Source organism: Peromyscus californicus, unplaced genomic scaffold (assembly GCF_007827085.1).
Source record: "Peromyscus californicus insignis strain IS unplaced genomic scaffold, ASM782708v3 Scaffold_15__1_contigs__length_86483966, whole genome shotgun sequence".
Taxonomy (NCBI): Eukaryota; Metazoa; Chordata; class Mammalia; order Rodentia; family Cricetidae; genus Peromyscus; species Peromyscus californicus.
The window spans coordinates 59,799,370-59,825,181 of NW_026294447.1; the positions used below are offsets into that span (position 1 = coordinate 59,799,370).

General features: G+C 46.4%; 1 protein-coding gene across 8 annotated transcripts in view; it reads left to right on the forward strand.

The window, feature by feature from the left end:
• Positions 1–11,188, forward strand: part of Ppp2r5c (protein phosphatase 2 regulatory subunit B'gamma) — a 150,882-nt gene extending 139,694 nt beyond the window's left edge. For 3 of the 8 annotated variants that reach the window (XM_052738975.1, XM_052738976.1, XM_052738979.1), the window contains 2 exons: positions 2,126–2,242; positions 8,529–11,188. In XM_052738975.1, the coding sequence (XP_052594935.1) occupies positions 2,126–2,242; positions 8,529–8,660 (249 nt within the window). In that variant the 3' untranslated portion in view covers positions 8,661–11,188. Of the gene's footprint in view, positions 1–2,125; positions 2,249–2,781; positions 2,783–3,041; positions 3,473–5,791; positions 5,853–6,141; positions 6,149–8,528 lie in introns of those variants that run through there. The other 5 variants (XM_052738977.1, XM_052738982.1, XM_052738983.1 and 2 more) reach the window with 4 other exon arrangements.
• Positions 11,189–25,812: the final 14,624 nt, after the last annotated feature.

Sequence of the window (25,812 nt, forward strand, 5' to 3'; positions counted from 1 at the left end):
TGTGTGGAATTCTAAAACACTGGTCATTTCCAACACCAGTGTGTTTCTCCCAACCCACCAAATAGACTCTAGGGCATCTTATTACTCACCCCCCACCCCCACCTGGGATGTTGTGTGAGTGCAGCTGGGCTGTGGCAGGGGATCATGCCCCAGGTCCTCTGCCTTCTGTGGCGGCCTGTGCATCCTTGTCCTCTGAGCTGCTGCCTCTTGATGTCCTATGCTCTTTGGGGGAAGTCTTCCTGTGCCTACTAAGAGTGAGCTTTGTCTGCTGTGAACCAGCACAACCCATGAGCACAGGATCCTTTCCACTCCTTGTGCAACTTGTGTGGAAAACATCGGGTTTATCCTGGAGTATTAAGATGATGAAGCCTCTGCTTTAGATCAGCCCCCAGGACTATCTCACAGTAGACTTCCATTACTTTCTGTTCCTCCCCATCTGACTTTGAGCACCTAGAGGACAAGGTGCCACGTATCCTGAATCAAATTATGGAAATTTCCAGTGATTAAAAACGTCAGGGCCAAACACAGCCTGGCATCTAGAAGCGTGGGGTGCACAAGGGGCCAGTGCAGCCAGACCATAGCACACAACTGAGGACTGCTCCAGACTGCAGAAGAAAGTGTGGCTCGTGTCTATAGGGAGGTTCAGAAAGAAATGGCACTGGGATGGGATGTGGTCTCTCCCAGGGGGAATCCTGACCCTACAGTTGTCACACAGTCTGCATTTGAGGCAAGGGCCCAAGACCCAGGCAAGTCAGAAAATATTAGAGAAGCTCAGGGCTGGCCCTGAGGGAGCTGTGATAATACTAGAGAGAGAACAGAAGCCATCTGCCTTTATCCCTCCAAATTTATATAAGGAGCACAGTGGCCCAGGTGCACTTGCAGTTTAGGAAGCTCTTCTGTTCTGGCAGGATGTTGTGCTGGAAGAGCTCGGCCCGCAGGGGACTGACTCTTGGAGGGACGTGTGGAAAGGAGGCTGCTGAGCAGAGCAGGTAGCACGAAGGGCAGGCGAGCCCAAGGGTTGTAGGAAGAAACTGAGTGCCAGGTGTGGTTACAGCAAGTACACGGCCTGGAGGCTAAAGCGAACACATGGTTAGTGCCCAGGAGGCGGCTTGGTAGAGAAAGATCAGGAGCCAGACTGGCCTGAGCAGAGCTGCCAGCCAAAGGGGTGGCGGAAGCCAGGTGTGTGGGTGGCCATAAGCCCGGGCACAGAGCCCAGTGTCCCCTTCAGGCTTGAGGCTTCTTGATAGCACATATATTGCAAGGGAAGGACTGAGCATAACCCCCAACCTGCAGCAGACACTGACTCTGTCCCCGCCACCCTGACCTGACCACAGGGAGAGCGAGTGCCAACAACTAGCAAGCCAAGCCTTGACTACATCCCTCTGCTCACAGACCCTTAAGTCACTGGGGCCAGGGTAGAAGCAGGTAGGGGAGGGCTATCTACCATCACAACCTGCCTGATGCACCTAGAGCACAAGGGAGTGGAGAGGTGGGGAAGCTGAGCACAGGGCCCCAAGGCACAGCGGGCCAGACTCCAGGGGCACAGGGTGCCGGGTTAGAGGGACCAGCCATAATCCAGGCTGCATTAGTTTTGGCGGCAAGCAGGATATCGGAATGTGTTGAAAGATTTAAGATCTTAAGAAAATACTGAGGATGTGGAATGAAAGAGGATTGGGGGCAGCGGCCTCAGGGTGGGTGTGAAGAAGTGAAGGGAAGAGAGCTGGGGGATGAAGGGGCTCGACAAGCTATGTACAGAGAACAGGGTGAGAAGTGACCATTTGCTGTGGGCATCCCCCCTTCAGTGTGTTAGCTCCAGAGATGCAGGAGGGCTGCAGGCTAACTGGATGGAGATGAACTCAGGGAAGATGTAGAGGGGATCTTGAGGTCAACAGAGGGTTAATCCCATAGCCTAGCCTACAGAAAGGTGAGCTCCTTTCCAGTATCCGACAGGCAGCAGCCCACAGGCTTCATCAGTGGGCACGTAGGCAAGTTTGTCTCCCACCATGTGGCTTCTTGTGGGAGAGGGCTACAGGGAAGGGCAGTGGGCCAGCGTCCCCTGCAGTCTGAGGGCCCTAAGTGCAGACCCAGCACCTAACAGAGAGTGACTCCATACTTTGCATTGCAGTATGCAGTGTATAGTCAAGCCAGCGTCATGAGCATTCCGGTGGCAATGGAGACAGATGGGCCTCAGTTTGAAGATGTGCAGATGCTGAGAAAGACAGTGAGCGACGAGACTCGTCAGGTAAAAGTGCATTGAGCTCAGCAGGGCAGCGCCCGCTACAGATGGGCTTGACCGGCCCGTCACGTTCCGCTAAGCTAATGCTGTAAAGGGAAATGCAGTCACTTGTTCAGAAACATCTGGAGATCTGAGTGATCAGATCGCTAGAAAAGTTTTTAACAATTAAGTGTATGCCTGCAATTTGTTGCTTCATTTACCTTAGCAACAGAAACCCAACTCCTAACTATGTGTTCTCTGTTAGCTTGAGCAAAATCAGAAGCTTTGCAGTAGCATCTTGCCATTCACTTCCCCTATGCAGCCCAGAGCACTGCCTTTAGTTCCTCATAGCAGGTGTTACACCCCTCGCCTCCCAGAACACCAAGATGAGGAAGCTTAGCCTCTTCCAGGACCCAGAGCTCCTGTGGCAGGCCAGGGCTTGGCCAACAGCACTTCCAGTAACTCCACAACTCCACATAACTGTTTAGAACAGTTCTGATCTAGTTCTTTTTGCCAAATTGAGAACGTATACAGAAAGGTTTCTGTATATACTGAGCTCCTCTGAGGGTCCTGAGAGTCTCATTCCTCTGGGCATGCTCCCTGTTCCGGGCAAGTGTAAACAATGCCCAGATTGGACCTGGAGGTGTTAGTTATTCTCCCTTGTCAATTTTAGCCCCCTTTGACCAATGACAGGATCCCTATACGTTAGCACTCAGATTCTAGAGTGTAGAAGGGAACACCTGGTTGCTGCTTACTGCTCGTGATGTCCATTGGAGCTCAGTTAAATAAACAGAAGGATTCGCTAATCTCTTTTGTTTGGTTCCAGTAAATCCTCACCCGATAAGATAGGATGAGGCATTACTAAGAGTGGGCAGTCTAGCCAGCTGAGCCTCCATCAGCCCCAGCCACACGTGTCTGCAGAACACCAGACATGGAACCTTCTGAACTGGGCTGTGGTCCCAGGGTAGCACACAGAAGCACTTCAAGACCTGGCATGAAGAGAGGGTGCGGCAGTATCTCTTCATAATTACTGGTGACGGTGCCCTGAAAGGCTGTGGCTTGTGTGTAAATACCATAAGCAGAGATGCAGAGGTGCATGTGGCCATTTCTTTTCACCGTTGCCACATGGTTGCCTGATTTGGAGTCCCAGGCTCCCTGTCACAGTGCTGAGCAAGGAGGGCTCAGCCCCAGCACTTGTCACGGGAATTCATGTTCATCCTCAGCCCCTTGATTTAAATTAAAGTTTGTTTAAATGGATGAATGAATAGTTCTTTCTACTCAACAAAACATGAAAATACTGAAAATGCAATGGAAAAACTCAGTGACCACTTACTGAATGTCAGGAATTAGTTGAATTCTACACTTTCACATAATGGTTATTCTTAGCAATGAATAGATCTTACTGAGAATTCAACTGGGCATAGTTACTCAGGCCAGAATCCCAGCACTGGAGAAGCCAAGGCAGGGGAATTGTGAGTTCAACGCCAGTCTGGGGCACATAGTGAGACTCATCTCTTGGAAAAAAGGAAGGAAGAGAATGAGGGGGCGTGGAAAGAGGGAGGAAGAGAAAAGAAAGAAACCCCGTGTGTTTTCTGTGTTCTACCTGCAGGCACTAGTTTTCCTCTGTGATTTCTTTGTAACTTTGAAAGGAATTAAGGTCACCTTTTCATTTCCACTTTGATTTTGCAGCCCCAAATTTGCCAATGGCAGTCCAGCTGAGTGCTTGTCTGAGATCCCCATATTCCTCAGAACATCATCCCGGGGAAGCCCGTCTGGGAATTGGTGACTCTTACCCATATACTTAGGCCATATAAAGTTTAGAGAAAGTTGACTTGTGAGCCTTTCCTGCACACTTGAAGGTTCAAAGGAATGTTCCTTCTGGTACATCCTTCACCGTTGGTCACGATTCACTATAACTTACACCCTATGCCATACAAGAGCAGCAACTGGATTGAGAACACACCAAATTAATCTCAAACTTCAAGCAAAAATGCCTTGAAAAGTGGGCTCTGGCATTGTTAGTTCAGGGGCTGCAGAGCCTCCACGCCATTGTTCAGCATGGCGACAGGTCCCCTTTTGGTAAAAACAGCTGGGCATTCTGAGCATGAAAAACTCCCATGGCACATTTGCTGTTTCTGTGGCTCTTGAAATTATGTCATCTAGTTGAGCCTTCTGTGTGGTTGACATTCTTACAAAGTTGGTCCTCCACCTTATCTTTTGAGTTCTGTGGCTCGTGCTCCTGAGTCAGAAGATGCCGGGCATGGGGATGTAGTTCTCCCCAAATGAATTCCTCCACTAGAATCCCAGCAGGGTTTTCACCTTAAGGAACTGACAGGTGGAGATCTAGCTGTGTGGGCAGAGCGCTTGCCTAGTATGCACAAAAGCCTGGGTCGTTCCCAGCACAGCACAGACCCTGCATGGTGGTACACTCCTGTAACCTCAGCACTTGGGAAGAGAAGACCGAAAAATCAAAAGTTCAAAGTCATCCCTGGATATATAGCAGGTTCAGAGGTCAGCCCAGACTCAAAAACCAACCACTTCTGAAATTCCTATGGTGCAGAGACAGAGCAGGGGGATCTCAAGCTTGAAGCTAGCTGGGCAACTTTGTAAAGAGCCTGCCTTTGAAAAGGAATGAGAAGGTAAAGCAAATTGCTGTGGAAATTTGGAGGACCTAGAATAGCAACCCTGAAAAAGACAACACTGTCCAGTCTCAGGATGTCTGTGGGTTAAACCCCTGAGCCAGGACACATAGATAGACAGTCTCGGTGTCTGGATGAAGGTTTTTCTGAGGTACAGCCTTGTAGGTAATATTGGAAATGATAAACTTTTTAGTTGTTTTTGTTTATGTTTTTCGACACAGGGTTTCTCTGTGTTGCCCTGGTTGTCCTGGAACTCGCTCTGTAGACCATGGTGGCCTCGAACTCACAGAGATCCACCTGCCTCTGCCTCCCGAGTGCTGGGATTAAAGACTTGTGCCACCACCACCTGGTGAAATGATGATCTCTTCTTCGTTTGAGAACAGTGGAATCATGCTCTTGAAATTCTTAGTCAGTTATGACAGCAAATGAATGTGCCAAGTACCAGATGTGGTCTCTCATGCCTGTAGTCCCAGAGCTCTGGAGGCCAAGGCATGATCAGCACATTTAAGGCTAGTCCAGGCTACATGGGAAGACCTTGGCTCAAAAACCAAATAAAACTATAGCTAAAAAAACTAAGGTCTGGGGCTCAATAATATGAACACTTTCTGTGGCCCTCAGTTTTATTTTCACTATTTTTCCAAAAAGATGCCATGTTTCTTTAAGTGGACTTGACTGTTGGGTCAGGACAGGGTGAGAAGTAAATAAGATGGTCCTGTGAAGACTAGGAACAAGAGACCACTGCTAAGAAAGGCATTTGGTTGGTGGGGGAGGTGGAGAAATTCAATTTTGTATTCACTTGTCAGAACCACTGTTTGGATTTCCTTTGTGAAACTTGTGGAACTCTATACAGAACAACCCCTGAAAAAGTGTGTAAGTTTCATATGAATAACATTAATATCAGAGACATTTAAAATGTTAACAATTTTCATTTTAACAGTTGGTCGGGAGAAAAGCAGTGTCAACCATGCAAGTCAGGAAGGTGTAGAGCCAGAAGGCAGGCAGTGCAGGTACTCCTTGGAAAATGCATAGCATATACTTAAGGCTTTGTGTCTACCAGAGCGTGATGAGTCACCATGGCGTACATGAAGTATTTTCCCTTCTTTCCATGACATCACAGCCTGTGATGGGCAAGACAGAGCTAAGGAACGTTGATTAGTTCTACCCCAAATTTAGTTCTAACGTTAGAACTCAGCGCCTTTCCAAGATAAAGGGGGGGCGTGTACCATTGTGTACCCAGCCCATGTTCTCTACAAGACCTCTAGCACTGGCCATTTGCACCTGCCAGAGTGCCCAGGCTCCTGTGTCTCACACAGAGCTGTCTCATGCCAACACTTCCTGCTTCCTCGTCCACCCACCCCTGCCCGCATGCTGCCAGCACGTCCTCTCCCCCAGATCTTACTCATTCTAGACCACCATCTGCACGATGTCTCACTCTTTCCTGCCTCCTGTTTCTCTCATTGTTCCTCTTGTGGTTTGTCAAATTCTTCTCTGCTTCATGCATCTGTCTGCATGCTAAGCAGAGGGGCCCCTTGTGTATGTCCAGAAGCTCCGGTCAGTTGAGTTTCCTCAGTTCACCTTCACTGGGTCCAGCTCCAACAGCTTGACTATGGTCTCTGTGTTAAGATGTTTCTTCTCTCTGACATGCCTGGGCCAGAGCTAATTACATATTTCATCTATTTTAAAATGTTGGTTTGCATCAGGATGGACATAAAATTCAGGGTAGAATTTTACCTCTGAATTTCTGATGGGTTAAAGATAAGGCACTCCTAACGTGCCAGCTGCGGTGGTGCACACCCAAAATCTCAGCACTGGAGAAGCTGAGGCAGGAGGATCATGGATTTGAAACCGGCCTGGGTTTTGTAGCAAAACTCAAATCAATAAATGCACTCTTATGAGCATGTGGACTGAGAACAGCCTGTATGTGGACTGGTGACAGACAGCCTGTATGGGGACTGGTGACAGACAGCCTGTATGTGGACTGGTGACAGACAGCCTGTATGGGGACTGGTGACAGACAGCCTGTATGGGGACTGGTGACAGACAGACAGCCTGTATGGGGACTGGTGACAGACAGGCAGCCTGTATGGGGACTGGTGACAGACAGGCAGCCTGTATGGGGACTGGTGACAGACAGGCAGCCTGTATGGGGACTGGTGACAGACAGCCTGTATGGGGACTGGTGACAGACAGACAGCCTGTATGGGGACTGGTGACAGACAGCCTGTATGGGGACTGGTGACAGACAGACAGCCTGTATGGGGACTGGTGACAGACAGGCAGCCTGTATGGGGACTGGTGACAGACAGCCTGTATGGGGACTGGTGACTGGTTTTTAGGCAGGCAAATTGAAAAACTTTGCTTCACCATGTTGAGTGGTGATATCAAGTGACAGCTCTAGAAATGATCGTGGTGTCAGACAAGACACTGGAACTTTTGCTGCTGCTGTTTTCCTAAGCAGACCCACAGAGAACCCTGCTGAGAAACACCAAACTCTTGGAGACGCAGGCTTCCGTCTGTGGCTTGGCAGGTGCTTGAGTTTCCGAAACACCAGAGCATAAGAGCATGTTTATCACCATGTGGAAGTCAGACATCAGCACACGGAGCAGCCGTTCATGCATGCTCCTTCTGTTGTCACATAATTGACTTTCAACAGTTGTTACTTTTTTTCTAGATTACACTGTAAAGGTTTCTTTAATGCTGCCTTTGTTTGGTTGGAGACACTGGATGGAACGGAAAGCAGTTAGGGTTGAGCAACTTAGGTCCAAAAGCAGCTGCTGGCTGCCTGCAGTCTTCTCACGGCACGTCGCCTTTGGACAGCTGCGTTGATGTTTTGTTATGTTCCAGAGTGCTGGTGCTGGCCTAGCAGCCTCCTTTAAAGCTAAGCGGATGCTCGGTGTAGACTCTCCTCGCTGGCCCCGTTCTTTGCAGATACAATTAGCTAAATCCCTGGGCATGCTGGCTCATGCTCATAACCCCAGCACTTGGGAAGCTAAGGCAGAAGGATTGCTATGAGGTCAAGACCAGCCTGGACTTCATAATATACTTAAGGCTAACCTGGGCTACATAATGAATCCTGTCTCAAAGCGTGTACATATGTGCACATGCACACACATAGTCTAAATCTTCCTGCTAAAGTGGGATTCCTAAACTTCAGAAAGAGAGTGGAAAAGAGAAGGAATTTTCTGATTTCCTAGACTCAATATTGGGAATGTAAATGACTTCTGGGTACAATTTCTCTTCTAGCTGCATGGCCCATTTAACACCTCTTACTGTAAAAAAAAAACTTCTAAAACTTTTTGTAGATATTTTAGCTCTCCTAGCTGGTTTCAATCTAGTTTTGTTTTCTGAAGTTTGTGTGTAGCAGACATGGTCATGAAGTGGCATTGGTGATGTTTTGTGAGAGAGCCTCCTCTCCTGAGGTACTCGGGAGAGGAGTAAGAACTGGAGACTCTGCAAACAGTAACACTCAGAGACTCAAAGCCAACACTGCCCACGAGGCTTCACACTAGTCCTCACATAGGTTTAGAATGTCTGGGGTGAATAGAAAATGGGCCCGTTCCTGTGGCCAGCTGAAGCCGTAGCACATCTGTGATCCTCTGACTTCTAACTCAGAAGTCAGCTCCCTTCTCAGTCAGCCTGGTGCGTAGCCAACTGCGTTGCATTTGTGATTCCAGGCACAGAAAGACCCGAAGAAGGACCGTCCCCTTGTGCGGCGCAAGTCCGAGCTGCCTCAGGACCCCCACACCGAGAAAGCCTTGGAGGCTCACTGCAGAGCCAGTGAGCTGCTCTCCCAGGATGGGCGCTAGCCTCTGGAGCAGCACGTCGAGCTGGGCCTGTCAGTTCTCTTCTGGATGCTATAGAAAAGACATACTGTTTGTGCCATACCAATCAGCTACACTCATAGTCAAAGCTCCCTCCGACCCCGTTCTGTGGGCAATAATGCACGTCCGCCTCAGCTCGAGATTAGGAGTTCAAACAATGGTGGCTTCTCTGGCCCTGCTGGCCAAGCCGGGGGTCGAGGACAGTGTTGTCACCACCCCAGCATAGCCCTGAGTAAGACTGTGTCCCCAAGTCAGAGCTGTAGGAAAGCACCCTGGTTGTCTTCTTGTTCTCCCAAATAGGTAGTTTTGTGGGAACGCCATGAGTTTTCAAATCAAAGGAACACTTTGAAGGTATCTCCTCCTTTTTAAGACTTTACAACCTTTGACATCGTTTCCACAATTTGCTGTGCCAGCAGCTAGTGTTTGTTGGTTAAACCTCACCGAAATGGCTCTTTGCTTTCACATTCTAGCCGCCTACTGGGAAACTGGCTGACATCCTCAGCACTGGGACCTTCTAAGGTGTTTTTTTCCTTTGATTAATGGCATGCACACCATGTCATGCTTCCCTTAAAGTCTACCGAAAGCCATATTTCATAGTCTGTGGTAGAAGCCAGGGTTCCACCTAAGCTCAGAGAAGAAAGCTCTGAGAAGTGCTTTCTCAGTCCACCTTGACTAGAATCACAATGTTGAAATTATGTGTTCATATTTTTCTTTGCAGAATCAGTTTTTCATCTACTTACACATTATCCTTCAACAAGGCTCTTGAATTGATAAAATTGTAGGATCTAAGAATTCCGCATTTGTAGAACGTTACAATAAATTAAGCTACTTGGCCTAATGCAAACTGCTGCTGCCTTTGGGCATACTGCAGGCCATGCTGTTAGGGTGCCCTCGGTGAGCCTTCTGTTGGAAAAAGCACACATTACCAAGCTCATAAGGAAAAGTGCAGTGTCTGCATATCCGCTCGTCTTCACATGCTGCTACAGGCTTCACAGACGTCTTGCATGGATTAAGCTTCTGTTTTAGGTGGAATAGCACGAGGAGAAAAATCCTTAAACTTAGCGCTTTGTCTGTTCTTTATTTCTCTCAGGGTGGCCAGTATTTTGACTTATTTGTCCTGCTTGAAAGCTACTTGAGATGTGTACCGCTGTTCTGAACAGTGACTAGTTTCTTTTGTCTCCAGCATATATATAACTTAGTGTTCAATGTCTTGATGCATAAGAGGTAAAGTGTGGCTTCTTTTAAAACCTGTTTTTTTAATTGTGGTCTCGGGTATCCGTGACCAAAAAAAATGGTGAAATCAGACACTGCTCTCATGCTGCCGCAGAGCCCACTTCCCACTTGTTCTTAGATCACTGCTAATGCTCACTCCACATAGCAGGGAAGACAGGCATCTGCAGGGAGGGGGAGCCAGCACAGTTCGAGACGGAAAGGTGGCCCCAGCTGAAGGTGGACAGGCTAGTCGCTTGGGTGAGAAGAACAGTTCCTGAGAAACTTGACAAGTATCTATCCACTTTACCATTATGAAATCTATAATTTAAAAAAAAAAGTTGAGATGCCTTCTCCTTTGGAGGGAAAAAGGGTGCTTTTATTGTATAAAGCAGTGTCTATGTGTTTTGATCCCCCATTGTTTGAACTCTCGTCTTTAGCTGGTAGAGTCTCAGATATCCCTGATGTGGGATGTTCCATTGTGGTGAGAGGTCCCAGGAGACTCTTTTGCCCTTTGTGGAAAGCGAGCTCTCAGTGTCTGGGTGATTGTGTGAAACTCAGCACAGAAGAACATCTGCTGGTCTAGATTTTATTTCTGCTCTTTATTGAAGACAAACATTCACCAATAAGGAAGAAAAAAAAACAGTTTTGAGAGAGACTAATTTTCTTTGACAAGAGTATTACTCTATATTTTGGCCTATTAAAGTTTCCCTAGTTAGTACTCGGGTTCCCTGTGCTAATTGTTCAACTTACATATCACTATAGAGACACGGTCGATTTTGTACCAAACTGGTTTGAAGAAAAGTACCATGTTGAAAATGAACAGGCGGCTGTTTTTCTTCGTCAAGCTCTGAGTTTGGCGCCTCTACTCTTCCCAAATGTATCTGTGCGCCAGAGATGTCACAGTTCCAAGTGTCTTTCTAGTGTGGCTTTGTATGGCTTCTTTGAACATTGTACATACATTGTATCTTTGTTTTATGGTAATAAGTAATAAAAATGTAGACTTCGTATTTTGTACAAAATGTCCTATGTACAGAATTAAAAAAAAAAGTTCATAGAAACAGCAAAAATAGGTAAGTGGCACAGTTATTTTTCTTTAGAAAATATCTGTAACTTTATGCTTTAGTGAAATGTTAAGTACCAACATATTTTTTAACATTTTGTAATTCAAAACTTTTTGTTTTGACATTGTTTATGAAGAAAGACTTCATGCACTTGCCATTTACTATGCTCTTTTATCTAATTTTAAAGAACTCTTTAAAATGGTGTATTATATGGACTAAATAAAGAACATGTGAATTTTATCGCTCATCCTGAAAGTAAATTTAGCCATGGCGCTGGGCAGTCTGGTTTCGACACACTCTTAACTGTCAGGGACATTGGGAAGCAGGTTCCTGTGCCCCCCTATTGAGTGCCAGCTGTCAACTAGCTCCCCGTCTCTGCTCTAAGAATCTGATCCTGTGATGTTACCTCTTGGATTGAAAAAGCAGGTGCCAGGCATGGTGGCACACACCTTCAATCCCAGCACTCGGGAGGCAGAGGCAGGCGGATCTCTGTGAGTTCAAGGCCAGCCTGGTCTACAGAACGAAGCCCAGGACTATGGAGAGAAAAGAGAAAACACAGATGCAGCTTTTGACATACAATACTTGCTTTTTGAAGAGGAAATATGCCTAAGAATCCAGTGTTCAGAAACTAACCTGTTGCCTGACTGAGTGCCTAGAGTGGGTAGACACACTCTAACCTGATGCCTGACTGAGTGTCTAGAGTGGGTAGACATGCTCTAACCTGATGCCTGACTGAGTGAGTGTCTCGAGTGGGTAGACATGCTCTATCCTGATGCCTGACTGAGTGAGTGTCTCGAGTGGGTAGACACGCTCTAACCTGATGCCTGACTGAGTGAGTGTCTCGAGTGGGTAGACATGCTCTATCCTGATGCCTGACTGAGTGAGTGTCTCGAGTGGGTAGACACGCTCTATCCTGATGCCTGACTGTCTCGAGTGGGTAGACACACTGAGGGTGCGAGTTTAGGTCCTCGCTGGCCCATCATTGCTGAAGCCTGTGAAAACAGCCCAGGAGCCTCACTCTGGCTGTTCTTGGTCCATTCAGGGAAGGACACCTCTGGATCAGTGACCCTTACCCATCACATGGCCTCTGGGTCTCCATCCCTTCTGACAGGAGCTAAGCCATGGAAGCCAAGCCCCAGGCAGAGGGAAGTCAGAGGAGGCCTTGGAGCTTCCTGAGGGCCTTGGGCCTCAGGCCTGCAGGCTGCAAGTATTTGAGGAAAGTAGTGGCTCACTGGTTAGAAGACATTAGGTCTCGGGTAGTGACTAAGATTACTGCTTCCTGGCACTTGGTGGTGACCCAACTGGAGAAGGGCATCATGTTTGAGAGACAGAGAGAGAGAATTCTTGGCCAGAGGCATGCTCTGATTGACAGCTACCAGAGCCATGGTGCTTTGAGAGGCTCTCGGGCAAACTGGAAAAGCTCTGTGTCTCCTTCCTGAGGACTGTATCACCAAGTCAGTGGTGACCAAGAGTAGATCTTGTCGATACTTTTCACCCTTTGGCTAATCTCCACTCGTAGCTCACCAGAGTGTTGGCCACTCTTTCCATCCACAGCAGAGAGACCAAGAGACTCTGAGGTTAAGTCAGTTGCCTGAGGGTGACAGCACTGAGTGGAGCCAGGGTTCAGCCCATGCACCAGGACCCATGACAGGTAGGAAGGCCCCTTAGACAAGGCACCACAATAATCTGTGGAAACATCCAGGTAAAGAGTGTAAATTCATTCTGTACACTCCAGGCAGAAGGTAGGGTGACCATGAACTCACAGTGGGGCCCTAGGATCAGTGTGGTCATAGGAGAGTGTGGACTTGGCACCTGCCTGGCTGGACCAGTAGAGTCTCAGACATCAGTCCATGCCTCACAGTGCTCAAGGGATATTGTTTCTATATAAGTTTTAGCTAAATCTCGAACATGCTATACCAAATTTCAGCCATTGAAAAACTCTGTTCTCGTTGGCTTTATGTTACTAACATGAAACTTCTGAAAATTCAACTCATAATATGTATGTTGCTACACATGATTTGGTGCGGGAGAACTGAGTTCCATTACCAGAAGTTTGAAATCCACCAGCAGTAAGTTAACGTTGGCTTTTTTGTTGGGGGTGGGGGCGTTATTTCTTGTTACATTTGGGTTTGACTTAAGGGAGCCATCTGAGTAAAGAGGTTGGCCCACAGCAATGCAAGCTAGGTATCCTTCCCCAACTCAACTCACCATCTCCTTCACGTCTTTTTACAAACAAAAGCTTACCTTTTGTTATGTTTTTGAGACAGGTTCTCAATCTGTGGCTCAAGTTGGTCTGAATTCACTACATAGTCCAGACTAACTTCAAACTTGCCTCAGTCCTCCTGCCTTAGCGTCCTGGGTCATCATGCCCAGTTTCACAAAAGCATATGAATTCTGAAGAACTCTGTGAAAGGGGGTAGGCTGAAAACTAGAATTTTCTGGGCATGGTAGCCCAAACTTGGAATCCCAGCACTTGGGAGGCTGAGAGAGGAGGATCAGAAGTTCAAAGCCTGACTGGGCTATGTGAGACTATCTCACAATAAAAGAAACTTAGAATACATCTTTTACTCTCTTTTTCTGGTCATATCTAGTTTAAGGTCAAATCAGCCTGCATTATGCTTGTGGAAAATTTACCAAATACACACTGGGCCAAGCTCCAGCTTTCCAGTGTGTATTTAGAAAGTGATGTATAACAAACACATAGCCCAGTCAGGCTTTGAACTTCTGATCCTCCTCTCTCAGCCTCCCAAGTGCTGGGATTCCAAGTTTGGGCTACCATGCCCAGAAAATTCTAGTTTTCAGCCTACCCCCTTTCACAGAGTTCTTCAGAATTCATATGCTTTTGTGAAACTGGGCATGATGACCCAGGACGCTAAGGCAGGAGGTATTAGACCAAGGGGTCCTGACCCATCTTCTCAACCCTTGTTAATAAAACCAGGTGGGAACAGATGTTTCTGGTAACAGTGTGATGAAACAGAACAGTGTAGGGGCACAGGGAACCCCAGGAGCCAGGTAGAGGACAAGGGGAGCCTGGGAGCCCTGGACTCTGCACCCTCCACTGGAGACAGCTTTCCATAGAGCAGTGGTTCTCAACCTTCCTAAGGCTACAACCTTAATACAGTTCCTCATGCTGTGGTGACCCCAACCATAAAATTATTTTCATTGCTACTTCATAACTGCAACTTTGCTACGGTTATGATTTGTAATATAAACATCTGTGTTTTCTGATCTTAGGCGACCCCTGTGAAAGAGCCCTTTGATCCCCGAAGGGACTGTAACCCACAGATTGAGAACTGCTGCCATAGATGTTGTGTGTAGTCATATTCCCAATTACTAAATTACTAAATCATCTTCTTTTCTGTCTTCAAAATCCATCGTAGGAAGATGTCCATCTTAAACTTAGGCTGTCCATCCTGTAGGAAGATGTCCATCTTAAACTTAGGCTGTCCATCCTGTAAGAAGATGTCCATCTTAAACTTAGGCTGGCCATCTCATAGGAAGATGTCCATCTTAAACTTAGGCTGTCCATCTCATAGGAAGATGTCCATCTTAAACTTAGGCTGTCCATCCACAGTGACTTGAGAGGCATCTTGAAGCCAGTGGAGCCGGTGCTGAGCCCTGCTAAGTCTTTCTGATGGAATCACCTTCAGGAGCCCTAACTTCCACCCTGGTTGGGAGATATGAGCCAAGGAGTCTACTCAACAAAGAAGACAACCGGAATCCCATCAGAGCTGTCCCCGACATGGTTGGAATGAACATATTTAAAAGCATGTAAGGTGACTCCAGTGAGTACGACCCAGGGAGCAGCCCCAGCGCAGACTGTCCATCTTCTAAGCAGGAAATAAGGCTGAGACCCAAGCCTTCTGAAATCAAAATGTTGACACCACACAGTCCACAGAATCAAGGCTGACTCTGAAGCCAAGGGAAGTTGCTGGTGCTGAGCTGGAGCAAGGAGTAGTGTGTACACTGAGTGTTGGCTAAGCAGGGCTTCACTCTGTAGCCCAGGCTGGCCTCGAACTCAGAGATCTGCCTGCTTCTGCCTCCTGAGTGCTGGTATTAAAAGTGTGCACCACAGCACACCAGGCAACAGTGTTAGTGAATTCAGGCCTTTTGTTTTTTTATTTAATTAATTAATTTATTTATTTATTTTGGTTTTTCGAGACAAGGTTTCTCTGTGTCGCTTTGCGCCTTTCCTGGAACTCACTCTGTAGCACAGGCTGGCCTCAAACTCACAGAGATCCACCTGCCTCTGCCTCCCAAGTGCTGGGATTAAAGGTGTGCACCACCACCGCCCAGCCAGGCCTTTTATTAATACTATCAAATTCCAGGAGATTCCTTGGTGAATGTATTTGCTTGGAAACTGCAAAGTTCCTTCTTTCATAATGGATGTGAGGAGGCAGATAAAGGCCTGCTGTGTGAACCCATCCCCAAGGCCCTGCTGCTGTAGGAGCAGACTGGCTGAATGCAGAGAGCCTATGCTCACCAGCAGCCTCATCTGCAGCCCAGGGCTTTGGGGTCCTGCATAAAGGACTTTAGCAGGTTCAGGAAGTCCCCGTGGATTCCCAGGCATAAGACATTACTAGAAAGACTTAGCAAGATGAGGCCGTTGGAATTGCTCTGCATGAGGGTGTTTAGGACAGCACCTGGAAGGACATACTGTGATCGACAGGCTGATGCTCAGGCTTGACTCAGTTACCAGTTGCCTTCTGCTCACATTTAGCCTTCAGAGCTGGCTTTGCCTGGCAGTCGTGTGAGTCAACTCATGGGGAGGTCTGTTCACCTGAAAGCTCATCTGTCTTCAGGGTTAGTCACATACACAATTTGGTCTTAGTGTCCATCCCCTCCAGGAGTAGAGCTGATGCTGAATCTGCAAGACCCCCTGGACCATATTATCATCATATTATCCAGCGTGACCCCAGTCCCCAAGAGAACAAAAAGCATTCTTATCAGGCAGGATAACGACTGTTACCTTTGAGAGCTGGAGACAAAACAATTGACCTCTTCCCCAGCAGATCCCCTCAAAAGAGGAATGGAGTACAGAGAGGTCTGTGAACTTAGCCAGGACAGTGACAGATAAAGCAGTGCTAGGATCTCCTGGTCAACATGCACACACCCCAGACTTGATGCTCTTCCCACTGCACAGCCACAGACAAGAAGGATCCAGAGCCTGGAATAAGCTTTGCAGCTAATCTGAGAACACAGAGGCCTCTGGAGATGAGACTAAACAGCCCACTGAGAAGAAAGGCACAGCCAGACACAGGGAGGGCTGTCCTAGCCCAGAAGGAAACAATCTAGTACCTTTAAACTGCTAAGAGATGGAAGATAAAGATATATCAAGTTTTATACGAAGTCTGTATATCCCAAGCTGATGTTGAACTTCCTATGTAGCCAAGGATGACTGGGCTTCCCAAATGCCGCCATCTTCCAAGTGTTGAAAATACATATATGCAAAATCATGTCCGGTTTTATATGCTAGGGATCAAACCTAGACAAGCACAGTATCAACTGAGCTGTACCCTCAACCCAAGACTCTTACTTTATATCAATAGTAACTACATATGGGGAGCCCAACATAGTGGCGTACAGCTGTAGTCCCAGGTGCTGAGGAGGTTGAAGCAAGAGAATCGCTTGAGCCCAAGAATTACGGACCAGTCCAGTTAAGAGAGCAAGACCCGATCTCATAACAAGGTAAAATAAAATACCTCGCTTTACTTTTTAACCTTCAGATCTGAATTGGGAAAACATTTGCATGTGGTCTCGATGGTAACGGTGCATAGATAATGGCAGAATAGCACAACTCTGGAGAACTAAAGCCTGAGTCGTCTGGATTACCCAGCAGTGTGAGACCTTCCAAAGTCTGGAGAGCAGGAATCTGAGGCAAAAGAATATCTTTGCCTCCATTCCTTCACCCATTCCTAATGGTGTGTCCCAGACTAAGAGCTAGGAGCATGACAGTCTCTATGGTTTTTACCTCTAGCCTAGAGTCTGGCATCGCAAGCTGCTGAAAATGAAATGATCACTCAGGGCCATGGGTTGCAAACACATGACTCTAACCATGGAGCTTAGCCATGAGTCAGTGTCACTCAGTACCAGGAAGACCTAATCGCCCAGCTTCTAGCCCATCCTGTGTAGATATGTACCCAGGTAAAATGATGAATCTTCCCTAAAGTTGACCTGGGGCCATGATCAGCTCTCTAATGCCCATAAATAGGTCCCCACTGCTAGTCTGCAAGCCAGTCCTGGGCACAAGAGAGCATCATCCTTCAGTATCAAGAAAAGAGCAGGGGCATTATCTAGTCTTCAGATTATTGATCTAGTATATACCATGTCTGACCAGCCTTTCCTCTACTCTTTACATTAAATTCTACCTTTGGAGAGTGACAGGCATGAGCCATGGGTTTTTTTTTTTCAAATTCTCTACTTGAAAATTTTTAGTATTACAATATAGCTCTGCCTCATGACCTAGGAAACCCAAAATTTCATGAATCCCTTGTCTACTTCAAACCCCTTGGTTTACAGAAAATGGAATAAACTCATGTGTGGCTTTTCCTGAGGAGCCATGAACAAACTCTGTTCCAGAAAGGGCGCTCAGAACATAAAAGATTCTACCCAAGTCTACTCAGTGAACCAGTGTGAATGTAGCCACAAGTTTCTCTGGTCCTGCCCAGCCCTGCAGTCCTGCAGCCGCTTATAAAATAATCACTCAGAGGTTTATATTAACTACAAACTGTATGGCCTATGGCTTTAGCTTCTTGCTAACTAGCTCTTTCATCTTAAATTAACCCATTTCTATAAATCTATATGTTGCCGTGTGGCCGTGGCGTTACTGGTCTGCTGACACCTTGTTTCTCCTTCAGTGGCAGGCTGGCGTCTCACCCGACTCTGTCCTTCTTCTCTCTCTATCTCTGCTTAGATTTCCCACCTGACTGAAAGCTTTCTTGCCATAGGCCAAAACATCTTTATTTATTATCCAATGGGAGCCACACATATTCACAGCATACAGAAAGACATTCCACAGCACAGTGACATGAGGATTTGTGAAAGTAGCATCCCTGAATTACAATAGACAGCTTGTAAACAGTTGCACTCAAAAGTCTCCTCTTCCCTGGCAGTTCCCTCATGCCTGGGAGAAGGGCCTCGTGAGTCCTGGGACTTCTGAGCCTATTAACTTTCCTCTTAGGAGCCTCCCTCCAGCAGAAAATGCTTCCATTTCAGAGAAATATCTACACAGCTCAGAAAAGGGAAATCACCTTAACTAGTGGACACAGGAAACCATCTCATAGTACCTATTTAATAAGATCTAGCAAGGCTGCTAATTGATGGATCCCTTATGTTGACAACCACTTGCATTCCCTTTAGGCTGTGAAGGACTGGTTAGTTGGTTGGGTAGTTGGGTGGCTGATTGGTTGGTTGTTTCGTTTTGTTTTGTTTTTTTAATATGAGGGAGGTATTTGTGTGTATGCACCCATGTACATGCAGAGGCCAGAGCAATACCCCCACCCTGTTTCTCAGGTCCTTTGACTGACAGTTACACCATGAAGTCTGGTACTCGACAGCAATTACACTTTATGCTTTTCCAGATGTCCAGCTTGCATAAGACATCTCAGCCTCCATGATCACAAGTCAATTCCCATAATAAATCTCCACCTAAGTATTATATATAGGCTGGGCGTGTTGGTGCACACCTGTAGTCCCAGCACACAAAGGCTGAGGCAGGAAGATAATGAGTTCAAGGCCAGCCTGGACTTCATAGCAAGACCTGTCTCAAACAAATCATATATTTGGTCTTTTGGTCTGTTGTCTAAAAAGCCTTAACTAAAAAACTTCAGGAAGCCGGGCAGTGGTGGCGCAAGCCTTTAATCCCAGCACTCGGGAGGCAGAGCCAGGCGGATCTCTGTGAGTTCGAGGCCAGCCTGGGCTACCAAGTGAGTTCCAGGAAAAGGCGCAAAGCTACACAGAGAAACCCTGTCTCGAAAAACCAAAAAAAAAAAAAAAAAAAACTTCAGGAAGATGGAAAGCAGGTATCTTTTACTGTTTTGGGAGAGTATTGCAAATGTAGCAAGAAACTAGAAAGATCCCTTGAATTGGTTGTATTGTCAGTATGAATTCAGAATATATGTATACATACATACAGATTTAAATATTGTCTTAGAGTTTCTATTGCTATGAAGAGACACCACAACCACAGCAACTCTTATAAAAGAAAACATTTAATTGGGGTGGCTTACATTTTCTTTTTTTTTCTTTCTTTTTTTTTATTTTTTGAAACAGAGTTTCTCTGTACAGTTTTGGTGTCCTGGATCTCACTCTGTAGACCAGGCTGGCCTCAAACTCACAGAGATCCACCTGGCTCTGCCTATTGAGTGCTGGGATTAAAGGCCTGTGCCACTGCCACCTGGCCAGCTTACATTTTCAGAGGTTTAGTCCATTATCATCATTGTGTGACATGGTGGCATGCAGGCAGACATGGTGCTAGAGATGGAGCTGAGATTCTTACATCCTGACTTGCAGGCAACAGGAAGTGGTCTGTCTCACTGGGAGTAGCCTGAGCATAGGATACATCAAAGCCCACCCCCACAGTGACACACTTCCTCCAACAAGGCCACACCTACTCTAACAAAGCCATACCTCTCCAACAAAGTGCCACACCCTTTGGAGGCCAAAGATACTGAAATAATTATGGAGCCTGTGGATGCAGAAGCAGTGATACTCAGTGACAGCATGCTAAGTACCAGGTCCTTGTCTTCTGGGAATACATATGTGCTCCATTAAGGGAACATGGCTCCTTGAAGAAGCGGTGAAGTCCACAGGTTAAATCTAGAACATCTTTTTGTAACAGAAAATAAGGAAGTGATCAACAAACAAAGATAGGAATTTGTTAAAAGACATAGGAGCTGGGCATGGTGGCACACATCTTTAGTGCCAGAACTTGGGGAGTGGGGGGCTGGCAGATCTCTGTGAGTTTGAGGCCTGCCAAGTCTACATTGGTGAGTTCCAGGACAGCCAGGACTACATAGACCCTGTCTTAAAAAAAAAAAAAAAAGACTTTGGATATCAATCCTATAACAATAATTCAATAAAAAGACTATCAGACTACAACTCACTGCATAAGATAAAATTCCTAAGTCAAATATTAATAAATAAATGAAAAACCTACACGGAAAATGTGATGGTTAGTCTTGTCAACCTGACCAGTTCTAGAACCCCATTGGAACACTTTACACAGAAAATGTGAGGGTTAGTCTTGTCGACCTGACCAGTTCTAGAACCCCACTGGAACACTTTACACAGAAAATGTGATGGTTAGTCAACCTGACCAGTTCTAGAACCCCATCGGAACACCTGTGAGTATGTCTGGGAAGCTTTCCAGGAAGGTCTGCCTGAGCAGGAAAGGCTTGCCCTACTGTGGCCAACTCCATTCCATGGACTGGAGTCCTGGACTGAATGGAAAGGAGAAAATGAGTTGCATGCCAGCATTCACCTCTCTCCACTTCCTGACTGTGGATGCCGTGTGACAGCCACCTCACACTCCTGTCACCATACCTCCCCTGCCATGATGGGCCATATCCTCTCAAACTGTGAGCCAAAGTCAGCCTTGCTTCCTTGAGTCCATTCATGTCAAGTCCATTCATAGCAACACGTTAAATAGTTTGTACAGAAAGGAAAGCTCTTCCTTACAGACTTACAGAAGCATCCATTAATACAGGGGTGATGGAAATAGGTACCCATGGAACAACAACCACTACAGAGGTGACTGACAAAGGCAAAAAAAAAAGACCAATGGAAGTGAAGACTGGCAGGTGGATGTTTGAGAAAGAATGGAGTACCAACACCACAGAGGAGTATCTTTCTAAATCTGCTAGCCAAACACAAAATGGGAAACTGGCTTTCCAGTGCAGACACCTGGCAGACACCACCTTGACCAGACAGACAGTCAAAGTTCAATGACCAGTGTGGACAGGAAGACACCATAAGCCACCTGAGATGATGCACCAAGAGGAACCCCCATTCTATCTGATGTCTGCTTCCCAAGAAGGCAAGGCCAAGGCTGGTCCTGGAGACACACTCACTAGACCCACAGAAGAAAGGTGTGTGTCCTCCAAGACTGTGGTAAGATTTGAAAGTTTGTGTCCCACCCAAACATTGTGTTGAAATGGATCCCCAGTGTGCTGCCACTGGGGGAGCTTTCTAGAAGGGCACCTGCCTTTCTACCTCTGCCTCCCTTCCTCCTGCCACATGAAGACGTGAACATCCTCCCCTCAAAAAGATGCTGAATTCACAGGGTCATTTTAGTAGCATAAACTGGGCCCCAACCAGACCACAAACCTGTAAGCTCCCTGATCTTAGACTTCCCAGCCTCCCAACTGTGAGAAATCAGTTTTTGATTTTTATAAGTCTGCAGCATCAAGGCAGCTGAATGGGTAGAGGTGCTTGTACACAGGCCTAATGGTCTGAATTCAATCCCTACATCCCACAACATGGCAGGAGAGAACCAGCTCCTGAAAACTGTCCTCTGACCTCCACGTGTGCCTGTGGCACACATACATCTACACTCACACAGACAAACTATGTTTTAAGAATTTTTTTTTTTTTTGGTTTTTCGAGACAGGGTTTCTCTGTGTAGCTTTGCGCCTTTCCTGGAACTCGCTTTGGAGACCAGGCTGGCCTCGAACTCACAGAGATCCGCCTGCCTCTGCCTCCCGAGTGCTGGGATTAAAGGCGTGCGCCACCACCGCCCGGCCATGTTTTAAGAATTTTAAATTACCCACTCTAGGACTGGAGTGGTGGCTTAGTGGGCAAGAGTATTGGTTACTCCTTCAGAAGACCTAGGTTTAGCCGGGCGGTGGTGGCACACGCCTTTAATCCCAGCACTCGGGAGGCAGAGACAGGCGGATCTCCGTGAGTTCGAGGCCAACCTGGGCTACCAAGTGAGTTCCAGGAAAGGCACAAAGCTACACAGAGAAACCCTGTCTCGAAAAACCAAAAAAAAAAAAAAAGAAGACCTAGGTTTAATTCCCAGCACTCATGTGGTGACTCACTAATGTGGTGATGTATTGTGTCCCCCAATTTACTGTGTCTCCCAATAAAATTTACCTGAGGATCAGAGGAAAAAGCCAGCCATTATAGTAAACAAAAGTCAGGCAATGGTAGCACACAGCTTTAATCCTATCACTTGGGATGCAGGGATCTGTCTGGATCTCTGTGAGTTCAAGGGCACACTGGGAACAGAGCCAGGTATGGTGATACATGCCTTTAATCCCAGCACTAACCATAGAGGTCTGTACAGACAGACAGGAAGTGATAGAGCTGGGCTGGAAGAGGAAGTGATGTAGCTGGGCTGAGAGAGCAAATGAGAGAACAGAACAGAAAGGCATATGGGTGTGGGTAGACAGGAAGTAGCTCGCTTTGGAAGCTGCAGAGTTGGTGAGGTGAGGTTAGCTGTGGCTTTTCCTATTCTTCTGCTCTCTCTCAGGCTTTAACCCCAATTTCTGGCTCCGAGTTTTTTATTTAATAAGACCGTTTAGCAATTTGTCTATACACTGCCATCTGTAACTCCAGTTGTGACACCACAGGTACCAGGCAAACACACACACACACACACACACACACACACACACACACTGGAATTTTCCCAAGTTCTAGCCCTGAGAAAATTCCTCCCAGAGTCCTAGGGATAACACTACATCAGATGTGGGGTATCTGAGGGAAAGGAATCTATGTACACCACGCTCTTTTGTCCATTTACTGTATTCCTCTATGACAAAACTCTATCCAGCTTTAGTTCCATCCTGAGTCTCAGTTCCTCTCTGTACCTACTTTTTCTGTCCCCTCATAGCCCTAGTGATAACTCAGCCTTATGCTTTTGATCTCATCTTCATCCCCTATCCCTTCGTCCTCCATCTTTTCTTCCTCTTCTCCTCTCCTGACCTGATTCACCTACAATCTACAAGAAACTTTTCCTTGCTCCTCATTCCTCAGCCTGAGCCATTCTGCCTTCCCGTCTACAGAATCTCTGCCTTTCTCTCTTCTCTCCAGCCATGCAACTCCCTGCCTCTCTTGCCTCTCCGGAATTCTACTCCAGTCCTTACTACACCTGGTTATGCAAAAAGTCCTATTGTCCTCAGTCAATTGCTCTGAAATGCCACTAGGCCTGCAGGCAAGGGATGGTCTGAGCTTCATTTTCACAAGAAGCAAAGCTGTGCACCTACAGCCTGCTTGTCTCCTAGGCTCAGTGGGGGAGTTAGTTACCTAGAGGTTCAGCAGGCCTTAGAAGCTGAACTGTTTGCCAAATGGTCTAGTAGTATATGGGCACACATGAATTTCATAGCAGAAGACAGCTGAAATATTAAAAACTGAATAACGCCAGGCGGCAGTGGTGCATAGCTTTCATCCCAGCACTCGGGAGGCAGAGGCAGGCAGATCTCTGTGAGTTCAAGGCCAGCCTGGTCTATAGAGCAAGATCCAGGACAGGCACCAAAGCTACACAGAGAAATCAATCATACCACAAAGATATATGCTCAACTATGTTCATAGCAGCACTATTTGTAATAGCCAGAACCTGGAAACAACCTAGATGCCCGTCAACTGAAGAATGGATTAAGAAAATGTGGTACATATACACAATGGAGTACTACTCAGCAGAGAAAAACAATGACAGCATGAAATTTGCAGGCAAATGGATGGAACTAGAAAATATCATCCTGAGTGACATAACCCAAACCCAGAAGGACAAACATGGTATGTACTCACTCATAAGTGGATTCTAGATATAAAGCAAAGAACAATCAGACTGCAACCCACAGAACCAGGGAGGCTATATAGCAGGGGGGACCCTAGGATAACTGTGGCTTATAATAAGTTTTGGTTTTACTCAATTACTGGGCAAGCCTCAATGAAACATTTCACAATTAGGATAAAAATTTATGCTGTATCAGCCGGGCAGTGGTGGCGCACGCCTTTAATCCCAGCACTCGGGAGGCAGAGCCAGGCGGATCTCTGTGAGTTCAAGACCAGCCTGGTCTCCAAAGCGAGTTCCAGGAAAGGCGCAAAGCTACACAGAGAAACCCTGTCTCGAAAAACCAAAAAAAAAAAAAAAAATTTATGCTGTATCAAATTGATAACAGAAAAATTTTTTAAAGGTATAAAAAAGATACAGAATTATAAAAATAAAAAAAAAAAAAGAAATCCCGTCTCAAACCATCCCCTCAAAAAAAAAATTAGCCAGGCGGTGGTGGCCCACACCTTTAATCCCAGCACTCGGGAGGCAGAGGCAGGCAGATCTCTGAGTGTGAGGCCAGCCTGGTCTGCAGAGTAAGTTCCAGTACAGCCAGGGATACACAGAGAAACCCTGTCTCAAAAAAAAACAACAAAATTTAAAATTACCTGCTCCATGGTATTTTGTTAGAGTAGCACAGATGGACTGAGACAGACTGGTTAAGGGAGGGGTTAAGGAACTGTTCCAGATGAAGAGTGAACACTGTTCTCAGAGATCTGAGCACAAACATTAAAGAAATTGCCACAGCTGGTGAAGCTGACCCCAGCTGTTATTAACAGAGCTGGTTCCTCATTGAAGATTCTGGAGAAGGTGCAGGTGGAGGGAGTGTTTGGGTTAGGATGTAGAGTCACTGGATTTGTGGGCATTGTGGAATTATCTTGGGAAAAAGACAACCTGTTTGTACATCTGCATGAGAAATTAAGGAAGTAAAGATGACAAGCCTTCACACCCAGGTAGAGGGCCAAGGATGTATAGACTGTGAAGTTGTAGGTAACCTGGGGCAATGCAGCATCACAGAGGCGAACAGCAAATGTTCCAAAACCAAGAGAGTGAGGACCCAGAAGATGCCACCAGGCAAAGTAGAAGTCACTACTGACCTTAGAAACCTGCGTGGCACATCTCAGGATCACCTGGGAAAGGAGTCTCAACTGGGCAATTGTCATTATCTGTGAAGGAGGGGTTGTCCTGATTGATAATTGATGTAAGCTGGCAAAGCCCACAGTTGGTGGAACCATCCCATTGGCAGGTGGTTTGGGGCTGTATTTTGTTGATACTCATGAGAGACCTGCCCATTCCTAAACAGAAATGGAGGAGGAATGGATTGGGAGTGGGAACCAAGGGCATGGAGGGGCTGGAAGAGGAAGGAGGGGAAAACATTTTGGGATGTAAAATAAATAAATAAATAAATTTATTTTAAAAATTAAATTGAAAAGCAAGTTAGTGGCCCAGCAAGTGTTCTTCTATGGTCCTTCTCTCCAGAATTCTGCTTTGAGTTCCTGCTGACTCCCATCAGTGACGGACTGGGAATCTGAAATGTAAGCCAAACACATGCTTTCTTCTCCAAGTTACTTTCGAACAGAGTGCTATATCACAGCAACAGAAGGAAACTCAAACCCTGGGGTAATTCCAATTCCTTGGAAACCATTGTTTCAATACTCAGATAGATGAAGAAAGACAAATGTCTCTCTATCAAATATCTTTGATCTTCCGGGACAGTTCCATGAAGGGAATACAGGACTTGAAATCAGAATATCAGTGCAAGAGCTGATCTTAAGCAGGAGTGTGGGCAGTTGATCCATTTAAACAGGAGGGAAATTTTGTTTAGTTTTAAGGGGGATGGGAGACGACTCAAATAAATAGAGAGATTTGAGGTTTCTGAGCAATTTATGTCCAAAATGAGGCTATGGTCATGAGTTAAAAATGGAAGCAATGGCATTCTCTCTGGGTCTTAGGAATGTGGAAGCTCTGAAACCTTCCACCAACCATATATCACCTCCCTAGGAGAGGTAAGAGGTGAGTGGCATCCTTCTGCCTGATCATCCATAGGATGACACCTGTCACTGGTGATGGCCTGGAATCTACAGGAGGC